The 19,015-nt window shown below is 40.0% G+C and overlaps 1 protein-coding gene across 9 annotated transcripts in view; it reads left to right on the top strand.

The window, feature by feature from the left end:
* Positions 1–19,015, top strand: part of USP9Y (ubiquitin specific peptidase 9 Y-linked) — a 215,213-nt gene that overhangs the window by 149,586 nt on the left and 46,612 nt on the right. For all 9 annotated transcript variants that reach the window (XR_010119796.1, XM_063635449.1, XM_063635447.1 and 6 more), the window contains 5 exons: positions 12,914–13,022; positions 13,406–13,552; positions 14,379–14,525; positions 15,585–15,807; positions 18,539–18,759. Coding sequence is in view for 8 of the 9 variants with exons in the window: in XM_063635449.1 (XP_063491519.1) it covers positions 12,914–13,022; positions 13,406–13,552; positions 14,379–14,525; positions 15,585–15,807; positions 18,539–18,759 (847 nt within the window). In the remaining variant the exon portion in view is untranslated. The remainder of the gene's footprint in view (positions 1–12,913; positions 13,023–13,405; positions 13,553–14,378; positions 14,526–15,584; positions 15,808–18,538; positions 18,760–19,015) is intronic.

Here is a 19,015-nt window from a genome sequence, read left to right on the forward strand (position 1 = left end):
CTATGGAACTCACCACCAAGGCAGTGAGTGAGGTGGATTGCGGGAGGGTGATTGGGTTGAAGGTGATGGAGGTTTTAAATTTAGAGAGAATGTCTCTTCTTAACAAAGGGAGTGGGCATTGTGGCATGACTAGGAATTGATGGGAAAAGATGTGGCCGGAGAAAGTGCAGGAGAGGGGAGGAGTGGCTCTTAGACGTATGGTTTGGCCTCCGACCCCGACTATGGGAGATCCAAAGAGGGAAGTGGTGCCCCAAAATTCCCTTAAAACCAAGAGAGTAGCTCTGGTGTCTAGGAGAAAGGTGATGGGACGTCCATACACTGTTAAAGAGACCCTGGGCTCCTGTGTGGTGATGATTTGTGTCGGGAAGGAAGTCCCAAGGCCCTGTCAGTCTTGAATGGCCAATCCTAGAAGATCGGGAGTTGGGATGGTGGCCGGCCCGGCCCCCCTTTTGGAGCCGGGGCAGTCTACGCCCCAGTGGCCAGATTGGTGGCATTTAGGACATGGCCAGTTGGGGGGCCTGGGATTTGGGCACTCTCGGACCCAGTGCCCTTCCTTTCTGCATTTGAAACAGGGCCCTGGGGGCTGACGTTGGGATGGATGGGCAGATGACAACTTATGGCCGTGTGATGGAGGGGAGGCTTGAAGGGCTTGTGCCAGTAATTGGTACTTTTGCCTCTTTGCCTTCTCATCTCGATTGTGATACACCTTAAATGCCGTCGCTAAGATCTCGGTTTGAGGGGTGAGGGGGCCTTTGTCCAGGTTTTTTAGTTTACCTTTGATATCAGGAAAACTCTGAGCAAAAAAAATGGGACATGAGGAGTTGCCTACCATCTGGGGTTTTGGGATCTATGTTGGTGTATTGTTGGAGTGCCTGTGTAAGGTGGTCTAGAAAAGCGGACGGGTTTTCATTTTTAAGTTTTTCAAAGTTAACTGCCTTTTGAGCTGCCCTCCGTAGACCGGCTATGATGTAAGTAGCGAAATGGTCTTGGGCTGATACTCCATTTTGGGTATTATAATCCCAACTGGGCTTATGCTCAGGTACTGCCTGCGCTCCTAGCGATAGGGCTAGGGTTGTTTGATGAGCTTGTTCCTAGACTTGGCTACGCCCGTCGGGGAGGAGGGTGTTAGAGAGAATCATATAGATGTCATGGAAGGTAAGGCTATAAGCTTGGTTGAGGTATTGGAATCCTTTGATATATAAAGCAGAATTGGAAGTGTAGGAGCCTAGGCGTTTTTCTGTTTGTGATAAGTCAGCCATAGAAAAGGGGACGTGGACTCGGACAATACCTTCAGCTCCTGCCACCTCTAAGGGGGGCAACGGGGGGGGTGTAACTTTGAGCGAGTGGTAGGGGGGCTGAAGGCCGGGGCTGATGGGATAGGCGGTTGAGGGCGTGGAGATGGGGGGGCAGCGGGAGGCTGGGTGACTTCTAGTTGGGTGGCGGCCGGAGGGTGCGGCGGACGGTGGTGGTATGGGGGGGCGTTCGTCGGCTGGGTCGAAGTCAGGGGCAGAGGGAGAGGTTGGCGGTTTATGAGCAGACAGGAGCTGCTGTGGTTTGCAAGGGAGACAAAGGTTAGGTCTATCCCATAGGAGAAAGAAGCCGTGGATATATGGGATCTCTACCCATTTTCCTGTTCGCTCGCAATAATTGTAGAGATCCTGGAGAATGTTAGGATCGAGAGACCCATAAGTGGGCCATTTGCTTTGGTTGTCTAGCGGATATGTGGGCCAGTTTTGCTATTTGGGGTCTACCGTAGCCTTAGGGGCTTGAGGCGAGGCACTTCGTGGGGTCTCTTGCCTGCCTAGAGAGGTAGACCCTGGAGGGGAAGACTTAACGAGATGCAGCCGGTGTTGGGCGAACAGCTTGGCGAACAGGAGAATGGGTGAAGGCCAGTCGGGGGTTTGGGTTGAGTCTAAGAAAAGATTGGGATCCCACTAAAAGTGGGGAGTCCCAATCCGAGTTACGGCACCAAATGAAAGGGATGCCGGCAAACTCAAACCACACCGAGTACGGCCAAGAGATTTTTATTGGAGAGGTTGAGGTCAGGTCGCGCAGGGGAGAGAGAGAGAGAGAGAGCTGTTGGGTGGAGTAATTTATAGCCCCCAGGGCTATATGGACACTGATAATTGGATGGGAGGCGGGCCTGAAGGCAGGAGTAGGAGGTGCCTTCTTTTATTGGGTCTCATTTGGCAGGCCGACATAGTGCTGGGTGAAGAAGAACCTGGAACCAGCGCCATCATTTGGCGCCTTGCGTCACCTAACAGTGTTTGTCCCTTTTTCTTGGAGTAGAACTTCTAAAATCTTTGAAATCTCCGAAGTGTTGTCTCTTTATGTGCTAGTGTTGACTGGAAAGAGGAAGGCATGATTATGAGAGACAGGACTAGCTGGATTTCCTAGGCAGACCAAGAATTCCTAAGTCTATCTGGGGAAGGTGACTGCACCCACCTTTAAACAGGGGCTTGTAACTCAGCTCACACCTGACCAATCAGGTAATAAAGAGAACTCACTAAAATACCAATTAGGCTAAAAGCAGGAGGTAAAGAAATAGTCAAATCATCTATCGCCTGAGACCACAGTGGGGAGGGACAATGATCGGGATATAAACTCAGGCATTTGAACTGGCAGTGGCAAATCCATTTGAGTCCCCTTTGGTTGTATGGGAGCTCTGTTTTCACTCTACTAAATAATCTCAAAACTGCACACTTTTCTGGTCTGTGTTTGTTCTGGCTCAAGCTGAGCTTTCACTCACCTTCCACCACTGCTGAATGCCACCATTGCAGATCCACCATTGACTTCCACCCCTCCAGATCTGGCAGAGTATCCGCTGCACTTCTGATCCAGGGAGGCGCCCATTGCCGCTCCTGATCAGGCTAGAGGCATGCCGTTGTTCCTGCATGGCTAAGTGCCTAGTTTGTCCTAATTGAGCTGAAAACTAGTTGCTGGGTTCCACAGTTCTCTTCTGTGACCCATGGCTTCTAATAGAGTTATAACACTCACTGCATGGCCCAAGGTTCCGTTCCTTAGAATCTGTGAAGCCAAGAACCCCAGGTCAGAGAACGGAAGGCTTGCTGCCATCTTGGGAGCAGACTGCCACCATCTTGGGAGCTCTAAGAACAAAGACCCCACCACTAACAATTAGAGAGTTGGGACTCTGAGCCCCACAGGGCAGTTTCTAGGAGGGAAGAGTGGCTGAAGGTCAAGTTGACTGCCAGTGACCAGAATATTACTTAATCATGCCTATGTAATGATGTGTCCTTAGAAAACCAAGAAGACAGGCTTCAGAGAGCTTCTGGATAGCTGAACATGTAGAGTTTCCTGGGGGGTGGTGTGCACGTAAAAGCAGACATCAAGAAACTTCAATGCCAAATGTAAGGTAGTTTGTTTTGTTTTCAGAGGAGTTTCTGCATTTAAGTGTGTCAAGAATTTTAACCTATTAAATAAAAATACTCCCAACTGAACCTAAAAACTACACTTTATAAACATTATAACTTAGATGTTTATACTGGAACAGGAATTAAAAGAATTTAAAGAGTGTCTAAGCAAAAACTCAGTTGTATGTAAGAAAACCCAATTTCCCCTGAGGAAGAGAAAGAGCTGGAGTCCTTTAAAAAGTAACTGCCTGTTTTTCTGTGGCTAATGAACCTTATCTCTCCTTTCCCAGGCATCCCTGGTTCTCTAGCTGTGCAGCTGCAAGGTCACTAGACAGATAAACTTAAATTGCAAAACATGTTTTTCCTTGGAAAGTAAGAAATGATGTAATGCATATCTCAATTAATTGAATAACTGCCTTTGTTTCTCACTTCTGTAATGCTTCCTCATGCACAGATCTCCCCCCCACCCCAAGAAATGCTTAAAAGGTAACTTAACTCTTAGTTCATGGCTCAGTCCTTTGGATGTCAATCCGACTGGGCTGGGGCACCTAAATAATAAATATCCTCCTGAACCCCATTGGTCTCTCTGATAGCTTACAAAATCCCGCAACAATACCTAAACGATTCCATGATTCATTAATACTGCACAACAAGTTTTATTCTAGAGTGATAATGGTTTCTTCATGTTAACTGGGTAAGAACGAGATGTTTAAAACCAAAGGAAAATCATTTGATATCTCAGCATGAATCCTAAGTGTATGTTTGGTTTGGGGGAATGATCATCAGTGGAATTTTTGTCAGAAATATTTATTCTGAAAAACAAGTCTTTTGATTTATAATTTTCTGTCTCTGAGGGAATTTGTATCTTCATAAAGACAAAGGCAGTATCTCAGTTGTTTCTGTGTAACTATTTGAGGGAGGCTGCTTCATACCCTTTTAGACTCGGCATTCTGGGAGAAAGAAATAAGAAAAACAAACATCATTTCAGACTTTTCTGTCATCCAAAAGTAATAAAACACAATTCTGGTCTTTTATATAGCACTGGCTGTAGATAAAAATTAGAGCTTCCAAGAATAGTCTAGTGCTCACCAGTATGCTTTTATATTTGGGTGTACATGTGCATAAAATAATGACATTTGGGCAAAGAAGTTTTGTCGTTACTTATTTTAAAGTTACAGTGCTTAAAAATGCCTTGTAATATTAAATAAGGAGCTTGGATATTTCCAGTCCTGCTTCCAAGTGTTAGCTATGGGTGAACTTGTTTCAGGCTATGAGGCTGGATTAGGGCATCTTGTAGCTAATGATGTATTCTGCTTAGCCCAGTACTAGTGTCATGAGCAGACAGACTGACAATCAAAACTGATAGATTTTCTTCTGCACATACTTTAACACAGATTCTATCTCTTGTGCCAAGCCCCAGATTTTCTTCAGCTCTTCACACTCGCATTGGCCTGTTCCAACCCAATCTTCATGTTACAGTGCACAAGGGCTTTGGATTCCTCAAGCACAATAGGATTGTAGGAGGCAAGCTCCTTAATTCGAACCATAACCTTCTGAGTGAAAGGTGCAGTCCAAAATGCCTGAGAGACCAGGCATTTGGTACACGCCTCCAAATACCAAAGTTGTTGGAAGCCACGCCTTTTCATTAGCCCAACCACATCACAAAGAGGCAATATGGATGTGACTAGTCCAATGGCTGGGCCATTGACTGATGAAATAATAGGCTTCTTACCCTAAATGAAAGTATTCACAAAGTTTTCTCTAGTGTCCACTCTTTAATGCTTGCCCTTTTTCTGTCATTTCTTAAATGCTTCACAAAGAACACAAAATCAAGGCCACAGCAAAAGACACTGTCAGCTGCACTGAGTAGCACAAGCTTGCTGTCATTGGCAGCAGCCCTATTCAGAGCACCCTGAATTTCTTTCATTACTTCTGTATTTAGTGAGTTATTCTCTGTTGATCTAGTTGATAGCAGGATCTGAGTGAAGCCATCTTTCTTCCTCACCACAGCATCTCTGTATCTGTCAGCACTTCGTTAGCCTTGTGCTGAAATGCACCCTCTTGACAAAAGGCTGGTTTCTTCTGTCATCAATAAGCTTTTTCTTTTTTTTTTTTTTTTTTTTTTTGAGATAGACTTTCTGGAGTTTCACTCTTGTTTCCCAAGATGGAGTGCAATGGTGCAATCTTGGCTCACCGCAGTCCCTGCCTCACGGGTTCCAGCTATTCTCCTGCCTTAGCCTCCCAAGTAGTTGGGATTACAGGCATGTGCCACCATGCCCAGCTAATTTTGTATTTTTAGTAGAGACGGAGTTTCTCCATGTTGGTCAGGAGGGTCTCGAACTCCCGACCTCAGGTGATCTACCGGCCTCAGTCTCCCAAAATGCTGGGCTTACAGGAGAGAGCCACCACACCCAGCCTGTCATCAATAACCTTTCTTTTCCCACCTCTCACTCTTGGAACAGATGTTTGCATGTTTGTTGCTCCATGTGCTGTTAATGGATCGATTAATAGCAATGTACTTTTTTCTTTTGTTAGCTGAGCCTGTGGCCCTGGCAGCAGTCACTGAGCCAGACATCTGAGGCATTAGTGGGTAGATCTGGGGCCTGTTCTCCATCCTGGCCTGTTCTTCCCTGGGATCTGATAAAGCTTGGCCTGGCTTCTCTGCTGCCACCTTGAGCACCACTGTGTCCTGCTGATGTGCTCAATAGGGTCCAGTTTTTCAGGTTCCTGAAAGCCACCCGCTGTGTTCCTGGTGTTACTGGGGCTCTGAGGTACAAGTGTCTTGATAATTGAATTTACTAGCTCCATATTGTTTGGATTGAAGAGAGATGAAGCTGTGTTTCTCCCAAAGTTCTGGCTGGCAGCAGACAACTGACTGTTTTTGGACTTGTGGTCTTTGCTAATCGCTAGCATCTTAAAAGAGCTCTTAGAAAAGTTGGTTTTGGTAGGGCTGGAGATTTCTGACATTGTTTGAAGAAGTTCTACCTATTCTCACCAATGTGTTTTCTTTCTGTTTTTCAGTGTGGGATGTGTTAAAATCACGAATATATTGCCCACAGTTCACGAGTTGTGGCCCTGGTTCGCAGGTGTCATCCTTGTTGTCATAGCCTTTCCACCAAACCAAATACTCTGTCTTCCGTTTCTTGTCTTGTCAACAATCGTTTCAACCTCAAACTCCTGGGAAACCATGGATGGATGGACAGGGTTGGGGCAGTTGCTGTGCCAGGTGGCCAACACTTTGTTTCAGTTGCATCCCCACGGAGCCACCACTTCTGCCTCCACTGCTCCACTGGGCGCTGGGCACATATGAGCCTCTCCCACTTTCGTCGCCACTGGTGGGGAAGAAGTTATGTGGAGAAACTGCTTTTGGCTCTCTGCACTTACTCCCTGGTGGGCCAGCTCAGGCTTCAGGCCGTGGTCCCATGATGCAGGGCTAGGCAGATGCCTCAGGTAAGAGCAGCTGGATCCCTGTGGCTCCTGCTCTCAGGTGTCATGCAGAAAACGTCCTACCTGCTTGTTACTATTCCCTTTTGTGATTGCTGTGATGATTACATTTAAGAAAGTTATAACACTTTTAAAGTCACACTAGTTTACCTTCAGTAGCATACAAAAGCCCTACTCCTTAATAGCTCAGACCCTGTCATGTCAGTTATTAAGGTCTCAGAATTACACCTTGATGCATTTTATGTCCAAAAACATAAGCTGGTGATAGTCTTTTAATATATTAGTGTTGTAAATCATGTAGAGAACACATAGTGGAGTTGCTCATTGTTAAAAGCTTTGATAGCTTTCATAATTGGCCATATATTTATCTTTACCTTAATCTTTATTTCTTCAAACAGCTGTATAGTGTCCTTTCATTTCACCCTGAAGTACTCCATAAAGCATTTCTCGAAGGGTAATCTAGTGGTGACAGACTTCTCCAGCTTTTATCTGGGAATGTCATAATTTTTCCCTCACATTTGATGCAGTTTGTTTGGACATAAGATTTCTGTTTGACAGTTTATCCTTACAATACTTGCAATATGTTAGTCCACTGCTCTCTGGTCTCTGAGGTGTCTGATAAGAAATACGGTGATGATTGGGAGGCCGGGGCGGGTGGATCACAATGTCAGAATTTCGAGGCCATCCTGGCCAACATGGTGTAACCCCATCTCTACTAAGAATACAAAAATTGCCATGCTTGGTGGCGGGCACCTGTAATCCCAGCTACTCGGGAGGCTGAGGCAGGAGAATTGCTTGAAACCGGAAGGCAGAGGTTGCAGTGAGCCGAGGTCGCACCACTGCATTCTAGCCTGGGAGAAAGAGCATAACTCCATCTCAAAAAAAAAAAAAAAGAAATCCTCTAATCATCATTGTGGGTCTTTAGTTCATGACTAGTCACTTCTCTTGCTGCTTTCAAGATTCTCTTTGTCTTTGTTTTAGACAGTTTAATTAGCATGTGTGTGTTTCTTTGAGTTTATCTTACTTGGAGTTTCTTGAGCTTCTTGGTGTTTATTTATTTTCTAAAATTTGTGACATTCGTGACAACTGTTCCGTTAGATACTCTGTTTCTTTCTGTTTTCTCTTTGAACTTCCAAAATGTATAAGTTGGTCTGCTTGATGATGTCCCACAGGTTCCTGGGCTGCGTTCACTTCTCTTTATTATTTTTTCTTTCTCTTCCTGACTTGATAATTTTAACTGCCTTTTCTTTAGGTCTGCTTTTTTCCCCCTTCTGTCTGCTCAAATCTGAATAGAAAAATGAAAGAGGAAAATGCTATGGCCCTTTTAATCCCTGGAAAGTTGCTTCAGCAAGAGGAGGAAGCTCCTGCAAAATGGTTGGGGAATGTAACAATGACTGCCCACCTCTGTTGGGACCATCTTAATCACAAGTGGCAATCGGTGCACAAGTCCTCCTGAGATTTGGAGGGCAGGGTTCTTTCTGTCCATCCTGGCTCTTGCAGGCTGCTCCGGAAGTGTTTGCAAGGCAGCATACCACAGTGGTAGTTGATGGAACATAGGTAGCTGCTGTTGAGCTTAAGCTATGAAATTGATCAAATTTAATTGTAGTTTACTATCCAAGTCTTCTTTTGAAAGCTGTAAACCTTCAGATAGACTGGAGGGTTCCAAAATAATTATATCACACAATTCTCAACTGCACTTGTTGTCTAGTTGGAGAGACAGATTCGTGGTGCTCTGTAGTTCATTGTTGCCCTCTTCCCAGAACCCTGTATCCTCTTCCTTCTAACCTCTGTGTCTTTATACCTAAAGTGAGACTTGCATAAATTTCATATAGGTGAATCCATTTTTTAAAAGTGCATTTTGCCAGTCTGTGCCTTTTCACACAGAGCTTACATTTAAAGTTATTACAAGCAAGGAATGGTTTACTCTGACATTTACCTACTTAATTTCTGCATGTTCTCTATATAATTTGATCCTTATTATATATTTGATCCTCACTATATATTTGATCCTCACTATGTATTTGATCCTCACTATATATTTGGTCCTCTCTATATTACTTGATGCTCATTTTAAAAATTTGGTTGGTTTTTTAAAAATGTGCTTATTCCCTTTTCTGTATTTTTTATATTTTTTATTAATTATATTTGAGACTTCAGTTAATATTCTAAACTTAAAATAGCCTGCCTTGAATAATACTAACTTGTTTGAATAATATGAAGTTTAGATTCAACAGTATATAAATATGCTGCTTTTGTACTTTTCCATCCTTCCTAATATATGTTATTGTCTCAGATTATATCTGTACACAGTGTCAATTAAAATAGATTTGTAATTGTTTTATGTAGTAGCTGCCTACTAGAAGTACAATAGTAATAGTTACTTTTACCAGTGTTGTAATAGTAATAGCAGCTTTCTTTACAATGTTAATTCTTCCTGTGGCTTAAAATTACTGTCCAATGTCCTTTCATTTTAACTTGATTGCTTCCTTCTAGCAATCCTTGTAGAGCAGGAGTAGTAACGCATTCCCTTAGCTTTTCCATATCTAGGCATTTTTGCCTGAAGTATTTTTGCTTGAAGTATCATTTTGCCAGATTCAGATTTCTTGTTTGATAGCTTTTTTCTATTAACACTTTGTTATCGCTTTCTGGCTTCTGTATTTTCCATGCTTTCTGAGCTGTTTGTTGTTAATCAGTACTCCCTTCTACATAACAAATGGCTTCCATATTTTCCATGCATTCTGAGCTGTCTGTTGTCAGTGAAGACTCCCTTCTGCATGACAAATTGCTTCTCCGTTTCTGTTTTTACAATTGTCTTGGTTCTTGACTAACTATAATTTTCTTGGTGTGGCTGGCTGTCTTTGATTATGTTTTTGTTGGAGATTTTTACCCTTCTTGAATTTGGGCATTCAGATATTTCATCAAGTTTGGGAATTTTCAGCTATTTATGTCTTCGGATATTCTTTCTGCCTCTTCTCCTTCTGCACTTCTGGGACACCCATATTGCATGCATTGGTCTGCTTCATGGTGTCTTGTGTACTTGTTAGGTTTTTCCCAGTTTTTTAAATTCTTCTTTTTTTTCTGTTCTCACACTGGGTTATTTCAATTTTCATTTCTTCAGACTTAATCTTTACCTGCTGTTATACTCCTTTAATGAACTTTTCATTTCCGTCGTTGTGCTTTTTTATCTCTAGATATTCCATATTTTCTTCTATAATTTGTCTCATCGATACTCTCATGTTCTTTTATCATTTGTCTGTTGTTTTTTTCTTTAGGCTTAACTCTTTTTTTTTTTTTTTTTTGAGACGGAGTCTCTCTCTGTCACCCAGGCTGGAGTGCAAGGGCGCAGTCTCTGCTCACTGCAACCTATTTCTCCCATGTTCAAGCGATTCTCCTGCCTCAGCTTCTTGAGTAGCTGGGATTACAGGCATACACCATCACGCCTTGCTAATTTTTGTATTTTTTGTAGAGACGGGATTTCACTGTGTTACCCAGGATGGTCTCGATATCCTGATCTCGTGATCCACCTGCCTTGGCCTCCCAAAGTGCTGGGATTATAGGCATGAGCCACCATGCTCGGCCAAAACTTGGTTCTTTTACAGTCTTTGTGTATAAAGTTCAGGACATTTTCAGTTTCTGTTTTTCACTTCACATTGGTCATACTTTCCTGTTTGTTTTGTGTTTTCTGTTTTTTTTGTGGAAAACTATATTTGAAATGTTGCAATGTGTTAACTCTGGAAGTCTTCTCATTTCTCCAAGGTGTGCTCTTAGTTATTGAAGTCTTAGCTTGCATTGCGCCAGTGTTTTGACTGAGTGTAATATAAAAACTGTCAGTTTTTACAACTGGATCTGTATTAACACACCCCTTTAATACTTAGGGAAACTGTTTGCAATTCTGCCTCAGCCTTCAGTTTTTTTCTCACATTGAAGCTATAGTTAAGCCTGAGGGCTAACACTTAAGAGTTTTACATGTTTTTTGAGAATGTTTCCTGTCATGAGCATGTGCATGATTTTCTAAATTCTTTAGTATATTTAACTGCTTTCAAATATTCTGATTTCTCCAAAAGAAAGATCTCCCCAGCTTTTGCCCCCTTTTTCAGGTTGTCTATTTTATGGGTTAATCATATACTTTGCTCCCAGCAACTTAAATGTTTGTGACCAATGCCTGGTATTTTCAACCATGAATGAGTTCTGAGTTAGGCAAAACAGAGATACATGTGTTTCACCAATTCTTTCTGTAACTCCTAGACAAACTAAAAATAAAACACAATAAATTAGCACATAAGGTCTTCTTTACTCCTTCTGGAGTCAGGGATCAGGACCTCACATTGAGAATGTGGATTGCAGTTTCGAATGCTTCAGCTGTGCCTGGGAGGTGGTATGGCAACACCACAAGACTTTCCTACCGTATTAAAAATTATCTCTCTTGGCTCAGTGTTTGCTTGGTTGATATAAATTGTTGATTTCCAGGGTCCTGTCAGTTTTGGGTTGGTGTGCTGTTTCTTTGGAGGATTCGAAAGTGTCTGTCCTGTAGCTTTGCTTTCAATGTAATTTATGAAGCACAGAAAACATTCTGATCTCAGAGTTCATTTTTATTTAAGAGATTTACGTTTTTGTGCCTTAAAAATTTTCCTTAAAATAATTAAATAGTATTACCTCCTAATTTGGGTTCCTAGATGTTAGGTTTTTGTTTTAGTGGATATGGTATGAAGCTTTTTCTTTGCTTTGTTTTTAAGTAAGATTATTGATTCCATATAAAACGCATGAGGTAGGATTTGTTTGTTATAAAGTACAGTTTGGTTTTATATGGACAATCACAAAATACTTCATTGCCAGGGTGACTTTCAAGTAAATGTCTAAATGAACAAATAAGGGAATAATCATTTAAGTATGCAGCAGGATCAACAAGTGTGAAGATCCCTGGCATAAGCCTACTTAGCTTGTTAGAAAAATAGCAAGGTCGGTGTGGCTGAGGCAGGATGAAAAACGAGAACAATTATAGATGAAGAGCTCACAGAGATAATGGACAGTCCATGTGATAGCTTTATATAGGTCATGTTTTATATAGGTCAATAGATACTACTTTAGATTTTACTGTAAGCCTGGTTCATAACTGGAAGTGGGATTGGTAAGGTTGTTACTGGCATCTAGTGGTGAGAGGCCGGAAATCTGCTAAATATCCTAAAATCTAGAGCCTCCGACACCTTTAGGAATTTAATACAGTTGGACCATCTCTCCAGAAAATTGTGAAGAAAAGGCATACATGTGGAATTATTTGATACTATAGTTTGAAGATTTCTGAGCCCAACCTGTGGGTTTCATAAATAGGAGAGACTTTTATAAGCCCTTGAAAAGTTCAGTTGATTAAAGTTTGAGGAGGGTGGAGGAGAGAGAGAGAGAATGAGAGAGAGAGAGGGAGGAGAGAGAAGAGAAGACAGAAGAGAGAGTTTGTCTCCCAGAATTAATGACTCAGTAAGTATGGAATGGAATCTGAGAATTTGTATGTCTTCGAGGTTCTCAAATCATGTTAATGCTATTGGTCTGATAATCACATTTGAGAATCATTGATACAATCAGACATATCTTTAGCCATGTTGCATTTCCATGAGTTGCTTGATCCAATGCACAGTTCATTGAAAGTGATTCTGGGGAGGCTAAAAAAGATATACAGAAGTTTAATGCATAGCACGTTTGTATAGTATCTAGAGGGTGTTTCCAGGCGTTTCCAGGCATTTCCAAGAGAGGTTGTTAAAAATATGTCCTGCACAATAAGAGGCTTATATTTTATTGATTGATGCTTACCTTTGACATGATCCCCCCCGACCACGGATTCACAGTAAATATTAGAAGATCTAAGAAATAATACATTAACAAACTTGAGCAATAAATAGTAAGTAGGAATATTCCAAGCCTACTAGGTAACAATTTGAGGATTAGCTCCCTGACAAGTATTTTAAACTAATTTATTCTGTGTTGCTAGCCAAATGCTAAAATGGGGGTTACCTTGTATTTTACTATTGATGTATACCTCCTATTAAAGATAGATCAGTGTTGGAATTATTTTGTTGTTGTTCATGAGATACATTATGTTTTTATTTCAGAACTGTTCGTCATTTGGCACAGGAGCAGTTCTTTTTAATGTGCACCAGATGTTGCATGGGACACAGGCCTCTGCTTTTCTTCATTACTTTACTCTTTACCATATTGGGGGTGAGACGTTTTCAAATGAACTTATTAATATAAATGCATTCTTAACATGACAGACATTCAGAAAGTTACTACGATAGCTTTTATTGTATTTAAAACAGGCATAATTAATAAATGCAGTATTATATTTTTTACTATTTGTAGATTGGCTTTTTGTTTTTTTACAGTCTTTGGGAAAATTATAGTACATCTTGGAAAAATACATAGTATGTCTATAGATGTATTATATATTTATTTTATATATATAGTACATCTATAGAAAAAAATATAGCACATCTTTGTCATTTATGAAATATTGCCAATTTTAATTTTTCTGAGTTTAAAAAATTACATGGACTCTTGAGTGTAGACTTGTGAATTCATGTTGTTTTAATTTAATATTTCAGAGCACAGTAAGAGAGAGGGGTAAATATTCAGGCGATTATTTCACACTTTTACGGCACCTGCTCAATTATGCTTACAATGGCAATATTAACATACCTGATGCTGAAGTTCTTCTTGTCAGTGAAATTGATTGGCTCAAAAGGATTAGGGTAAGTTGAATAGTATTTAGTTTATTATGTCACGATCAAATCAACTGTCTTATTAAAAGGAGGTTTGTAGTCTTTTGTTTAGTCTCTTTTTATTTGACAACTTAGGAGAATAAATTCTCAAAATGCCTCTGAGAATAAATACAAACAAAATGTCTACTTTTCACTAGTGAATTGGTAACTTAGATTCATAGAAGCAAACATAGCTAGTTTTGTTCAATGTGTGTTACTTTTCTTGGAACTTGGAATGCTGATAATTCTGTTTCGTTCACTTTGGTGTTTCATGGCCTTTTTTTTGGAAATTATCACATTTGAAGACTTTTTAAAAAAATCAAATTTGAGAGATTGGTATTTGCATTGAACCATCTGATATTTTACTTTCACAGAGTTCTGTGAGAGTATATTTCTAAAGTGTGTGGCTTTGGGCTTCAGGTTAGCGTTCTTCTAGTAGATTATAAAGCTTACTTACAGAACGTGGTTTTTGAACCCTGGCTATTGACATCGTGTACCCAGATAATTCCTTTTGGGGAGGAGCTTTGCTGTGCATTGTAGGATGTTGCGCAGCATCTTGGGCCTCTTCCACTCAGTGCTGTAGTAACTTCCTTTCCTCATGGTTGTAAATCCCAAATATGTTTGTGTCTTGTGGTAGCAAAATTGCTTACATTTACTGTTCTGGAGAGTTCTCAAAAAGAAACAGGAAACCACTTGAACAGTTTGGGGAAGTTGTATAGAAGATCTCATTTCCCTCCAGCTCTCTGTTCTCCTAACTCCCTGTCCTTTTCTATCTCCATGTTGTTAAGTTGGGCCTATAATATTTTTCCTTTTGCAGGATAATGTTAAAAACACAGGTGAAACAGGTGTCGAAGAGCCAATACTGGAAGGCCACCTTGGGGTAACAAAAGAGTTACTGGCATTTCAAACTTCTGAGAAAAAGTATCACTTTGGTTGTGAAAAAGGAGGTGCTAATCTCGTTAAAGTAAGTACTTTTTTTTTTTTCTTTTTCTTTTTTTGAGATGGAGTCTCGCTCTGTGGCCCAGACTGGAGCGCAGTGGTGCCATCTCAGCTCACAGCAGCCTCTGCCTCCCAGGTTCAAGCGATTCTCCTGCCTCAGCCTCCCAAATAGCTGGGACTACAGGCATGTGTCACCACACCTGGATAATTTTTGTATTTTTGGTAGAGACATGGTTTCACCATGTTGGCCAGGCCGGTGTTGACCTCCTGACCTCAAGTGATCTGTCCACCTCCGCCTCCTAAAGTAGGTGAGCCACTGCGCCCAGCCTCTTTAAGGTAAGTTCTGAATTTTGGTACTGAACTTCTTATCATGACCTTATAAATGTTAGCAAATCTGTCTGATTGAGCTCTGTATAATGTGTTTGAGACATAATCTTGATGTTTTTTCTTTTTTCTTGTCCCACTTCTCTTTTAAAAAGGATCTCTGAAGAGGTTGACATAATTAAATATCTCATTTAATTTTAATTGAGAAACTTTAAAACGTATCCCTCACTTTAAGAGATTTTGTAAAGTAATTACAAATCAGAGTTACGATAAAGTGGTATGAAAAGTCAGTAAGCAGCATTGATTGATTTTCATGTTAAATAAATCTCAATTTTTCTTGACTAGATTTCTAAATGAGAGAATTTCCATCTTACAAAACTTCATTTTTTATACAATATTTCTTGGTGAGCTTCTGTATATGTCATGCAGTTCAAGAAAAAAATAACTTTGATGCATTCTGTTCCTATTTGAAATGAATTTGTTTCTGTTTATATCTGATTAAAGAAATAAATTTATTTAGAATGTCACTTTTCTTTGGTATAAAATTTTTTAAATCACTTCAAAAAATCTAATCTGGAAAACTGACTACATTTATTAATTGTACGCAGGGATTGTTTTGTGGGGTTTTCTTTTGTTTTCAGATATAATGAGATATTTAATTATGTCAAATAATTATTAAAGTATTTCCTTTGAAGAGACATGTTGTTCCTAACCTATATTTTCTACTAATAACATGTAATGTCTTTTTCTAACTTACTAGGAATTAATTGATGATTTCATCTTTCCCGCATCCAAAGTTTACCTGCAATATTTAAGAAGTGGAGAACTACCAGCTGAGCAGGCTGTTCCAGTCTGTAATTCACCCATTACCGTCAGTGCCGGTTTTGAGCTACTTGTAGCATTAGCTATTGGCTGTGTAAAGAATCTCAAACAGATAGTAGACTGTTTGACTGAAATGTATTACATGGGCACAGCAATAACTAGTGAGTATTTTAAATAATAAAGCTGTTTTGTTCATTAATGATACTTCAGTTTAAAATTTTATTTGACGTTCTAGAAAAAATTAACTTGTGATGGATTTTTTTTGATCCAATAAGTTTAACATTTTTTAGCTGTCAGATATATAATTAAAACCACTTTAGTCAGAGAACATTAATTCAGAAAAATTTTTATATGTCTTTTAAATGCTCCTTTATAGTTTGTTTAGATGAGTTTTACTTAATCATACGTGAAATAAAACTGCAACTTCAGAATAACAGGAAGGCAAATTTAATGCCATAAAAAGTTTATATTTAAAATGTATGTATTGAAAAGATTTTCATAATCCTAACACTGAAGTTGCTTAATGTTATTTTAGTTGAATTCTAAGGAAGGTATGGTTTTAAAGATCACAATGTGAGACGAGAACATTTGAGTGTATTTTACTAAGTTCTAAATGCCTATATCAGTCCCACAAAGTGAGTACCTATGTTCAGATCTTACATAGAACTGAAACTCAGAGTGGGAGGTGGTGTAAGTAAAATAACAGATAATAATATAAAATTTAGTTCATTTTAAGGAAAAAACGAAGGCTTAAAAATATAATTAATAACAGCATTCATTATAAATCTTTAATTAATGAATATGAATTTATCTTTGCTTATGTCTTTCTCTGGGTGAGGATGTTTTCAGTCACATTGGAGGATTTTGTAGCTAAACTTCCTGCAGATCTGCAAAGGGTCAGATCTTTTTTTGTCCTTTTGAATCTGCATAGAGAGAAGAGTTTCTTCTTTTGAGACAAAGTCTCACTCTTGTTCTCCAGTCTGGAGTGCTATGGCGCGCTCTCAGCTCACTGCAACCTCCGCCTCCCGGGTTCAAGCAGTTCTCCTGCCTCAGCCACCCAAGTAGCTGAGATTACAGGTGACTGTCACCACACTCGGCTAATTTTTGTATTTTTAGAGAGACAGGGTTTCATTATGTTGGCCAGGCTGGTCTAGAACTCCTGAGCTCAGGTGATCCACCCACCTTGGCCTCCCAAAGCGCTGAGTTTACATGTGTGAGTCACTGCCTTGCCTGGCCAAGAGTTTCTTTTTTAAAAACACTTCTTTTGTTAATTTATTCAGCTAATGTATTTATGTGGTAAGTATGTAGTTTCAAAAGAGTTTATTTTTTAGAAACACTTGTTTATTTTACTAAAGTTTATACCTGGTAAATATGTATTTTCAAATATAAAAGAGGATACATGTTAAGAATTATTAACTTCCTACAGGTTTTATGTTTCCAGTCCAGAGATTATCTCTGTCCATTTATATGTATGTATAGCTATTTGTTTTGTACAAATGAGAATATACAAGATACAATATTGTTCATTTTGTTTTGTACTTTGTAACACACCTGTCAGCACATGAAGGTCTGTATAATTCTGTTTTTTAGCCACATAACTTGCAGTTCAATGTGCTTCAATTTATGTAATTCATCTCTGATGCTGATTGATTTTTAAGTTGTTTTGATTTTATGCAAGGAAGAGAGGGATTTATAGTTCTCACAGTGATTTGAAATACACCATCCCATTGACTTTATCTCACAATAAAACTGGATATCAGCAAAGCAATTATCACTGTTTACTAAGGAAGGAAACAGATATTTACATGAAGGTTATACTTTTTTAAGAATCAGAACCAGGACTTGACAAAGTCAAGTTTGTATTGTATACAATACTTACATTGTAAATAAGACAAAGTGGTCCTATATACAATTAAAAGTGAGAAAACCATAGTATTTTGTTTATGTAGAGTTCTGACCACAGTGAATTCAATACACTTAGGTACAGAAGTTTTTTGTTGTTGTTGTTTTTGTTTTTGAGAGGGAGTCTTGCCCTATTGCCAGGCTGGAATGCCGTGGCGCGATATCAGCTCACTGCAACCTCCACCTCCTGGGTTCAAGCGATTCTCCTGCCTCAGCCTTCCTAGTAGCTGGGACTACAGGCGCATGCCACCACACCCAGCTAATTTTTGTATTTTTAGTACAGACGTGGTTTCACCATGTTGGCCAGGCTGGTCTGAAACTGCTGAACCCGTGATCTGCCCGCCTTGGCCTCCCAAAGTGCTGGGATTACAGTCGTGAGCCACCATGCCTGGCTAGAAGTTTTCAATTAGTAAAATAATAATGGTTAACACAGCCTGTGTTTAATACATGGAAATTTAATGCTATACCATCTTGTTTTTTTTAGACAGAGTCTCTCTCCGTCGCCCAGGCTGGAGTCACTGCAGCCTTTGTCTCGTGGGTTCAAGTGATTCTCCTGACTCAGCCTCCCAAGTAGCTGGAATTATAGGCGTGTGCCACCATGTTCAGCTAACTTCTGCATTTTCACTAGAGACAGGGTTTCACCATATTGGTCAGGCTGGTCTTGAACTCCTGAACTCAGGTGATCTGCCTGCCTTGGCTTCCCAAACTGCTGGGATGACAGGCGTGAGGCACTGCACTGGCCAATATTATACCATCTTATATTACTCTTAAAACTGTTACAGAAGCAGTATCATTAAAAACATGAACTTAACAAGGTCTGTAGTTAAAATTTGTATGGTGGCTCATGTTGTTGCTGTGAAAATTTAAAGTACTGTTTCAAAGTGGCTGTGGTGGTAAAGGAGTTGTTGCTATTATTAATTTGTTAGCCTGAAAACGGTGAACAGAATCACTGTTTTCATAGTATAAGCATCTTTTCTCTTTTTAACTCAGCTTGTGAAGCACTTACTGAGTGGGAGTATCTGCCCGCTGTTGGACCCCGCCCACCAAAAGGATTTGTGGGACTCAAAAATGCTGGTGCTACGTGTTACATGAACTCTGTGATCCAGCAGCTATACATGATTCCTTCTATCAGGAACAGTATTCTTGCAATTGAAGGCACAGGTAGTGATTTAGACGATGATATGTTCGGGGATGAGAAGCAGGACAGTGAGGTAAATTTTAATTACTGTTTTCTTTGAAGAGTCTGATAGCAGATGCTTTTGTTCTCCCTCAGATTACTGTACTTTCATGGGATGTTATGGGGACTACATTTTGATGATACAGACAGAATCTCTGAGATACTACGTCTGGCATACTTGTAGTACTCACTATCTAATAGACTTGAAACTCCAGTTGATAATTAAACACTGTTTTTTTGTTTGTCTCCAAAGCACAGTTAATATAATCGCATTTTGTGTGACATGGTAA

Source organism: Symphalangus syndactylus, chromosome Y (assembly GCF_028878055.3).
Source record: "Symphalangus syndactylus isolate Jambi chromosome Y, NHGRI_mSymSyn1-v2.1_pri, whole genome shotgun sequence".
NCBI classification, from domain to species: Eukaryota; Metazoa; Chordata; class Mammalia; order Primates; family Hylobatidae; genus Symphalangus; species Symphalangus syndactylus.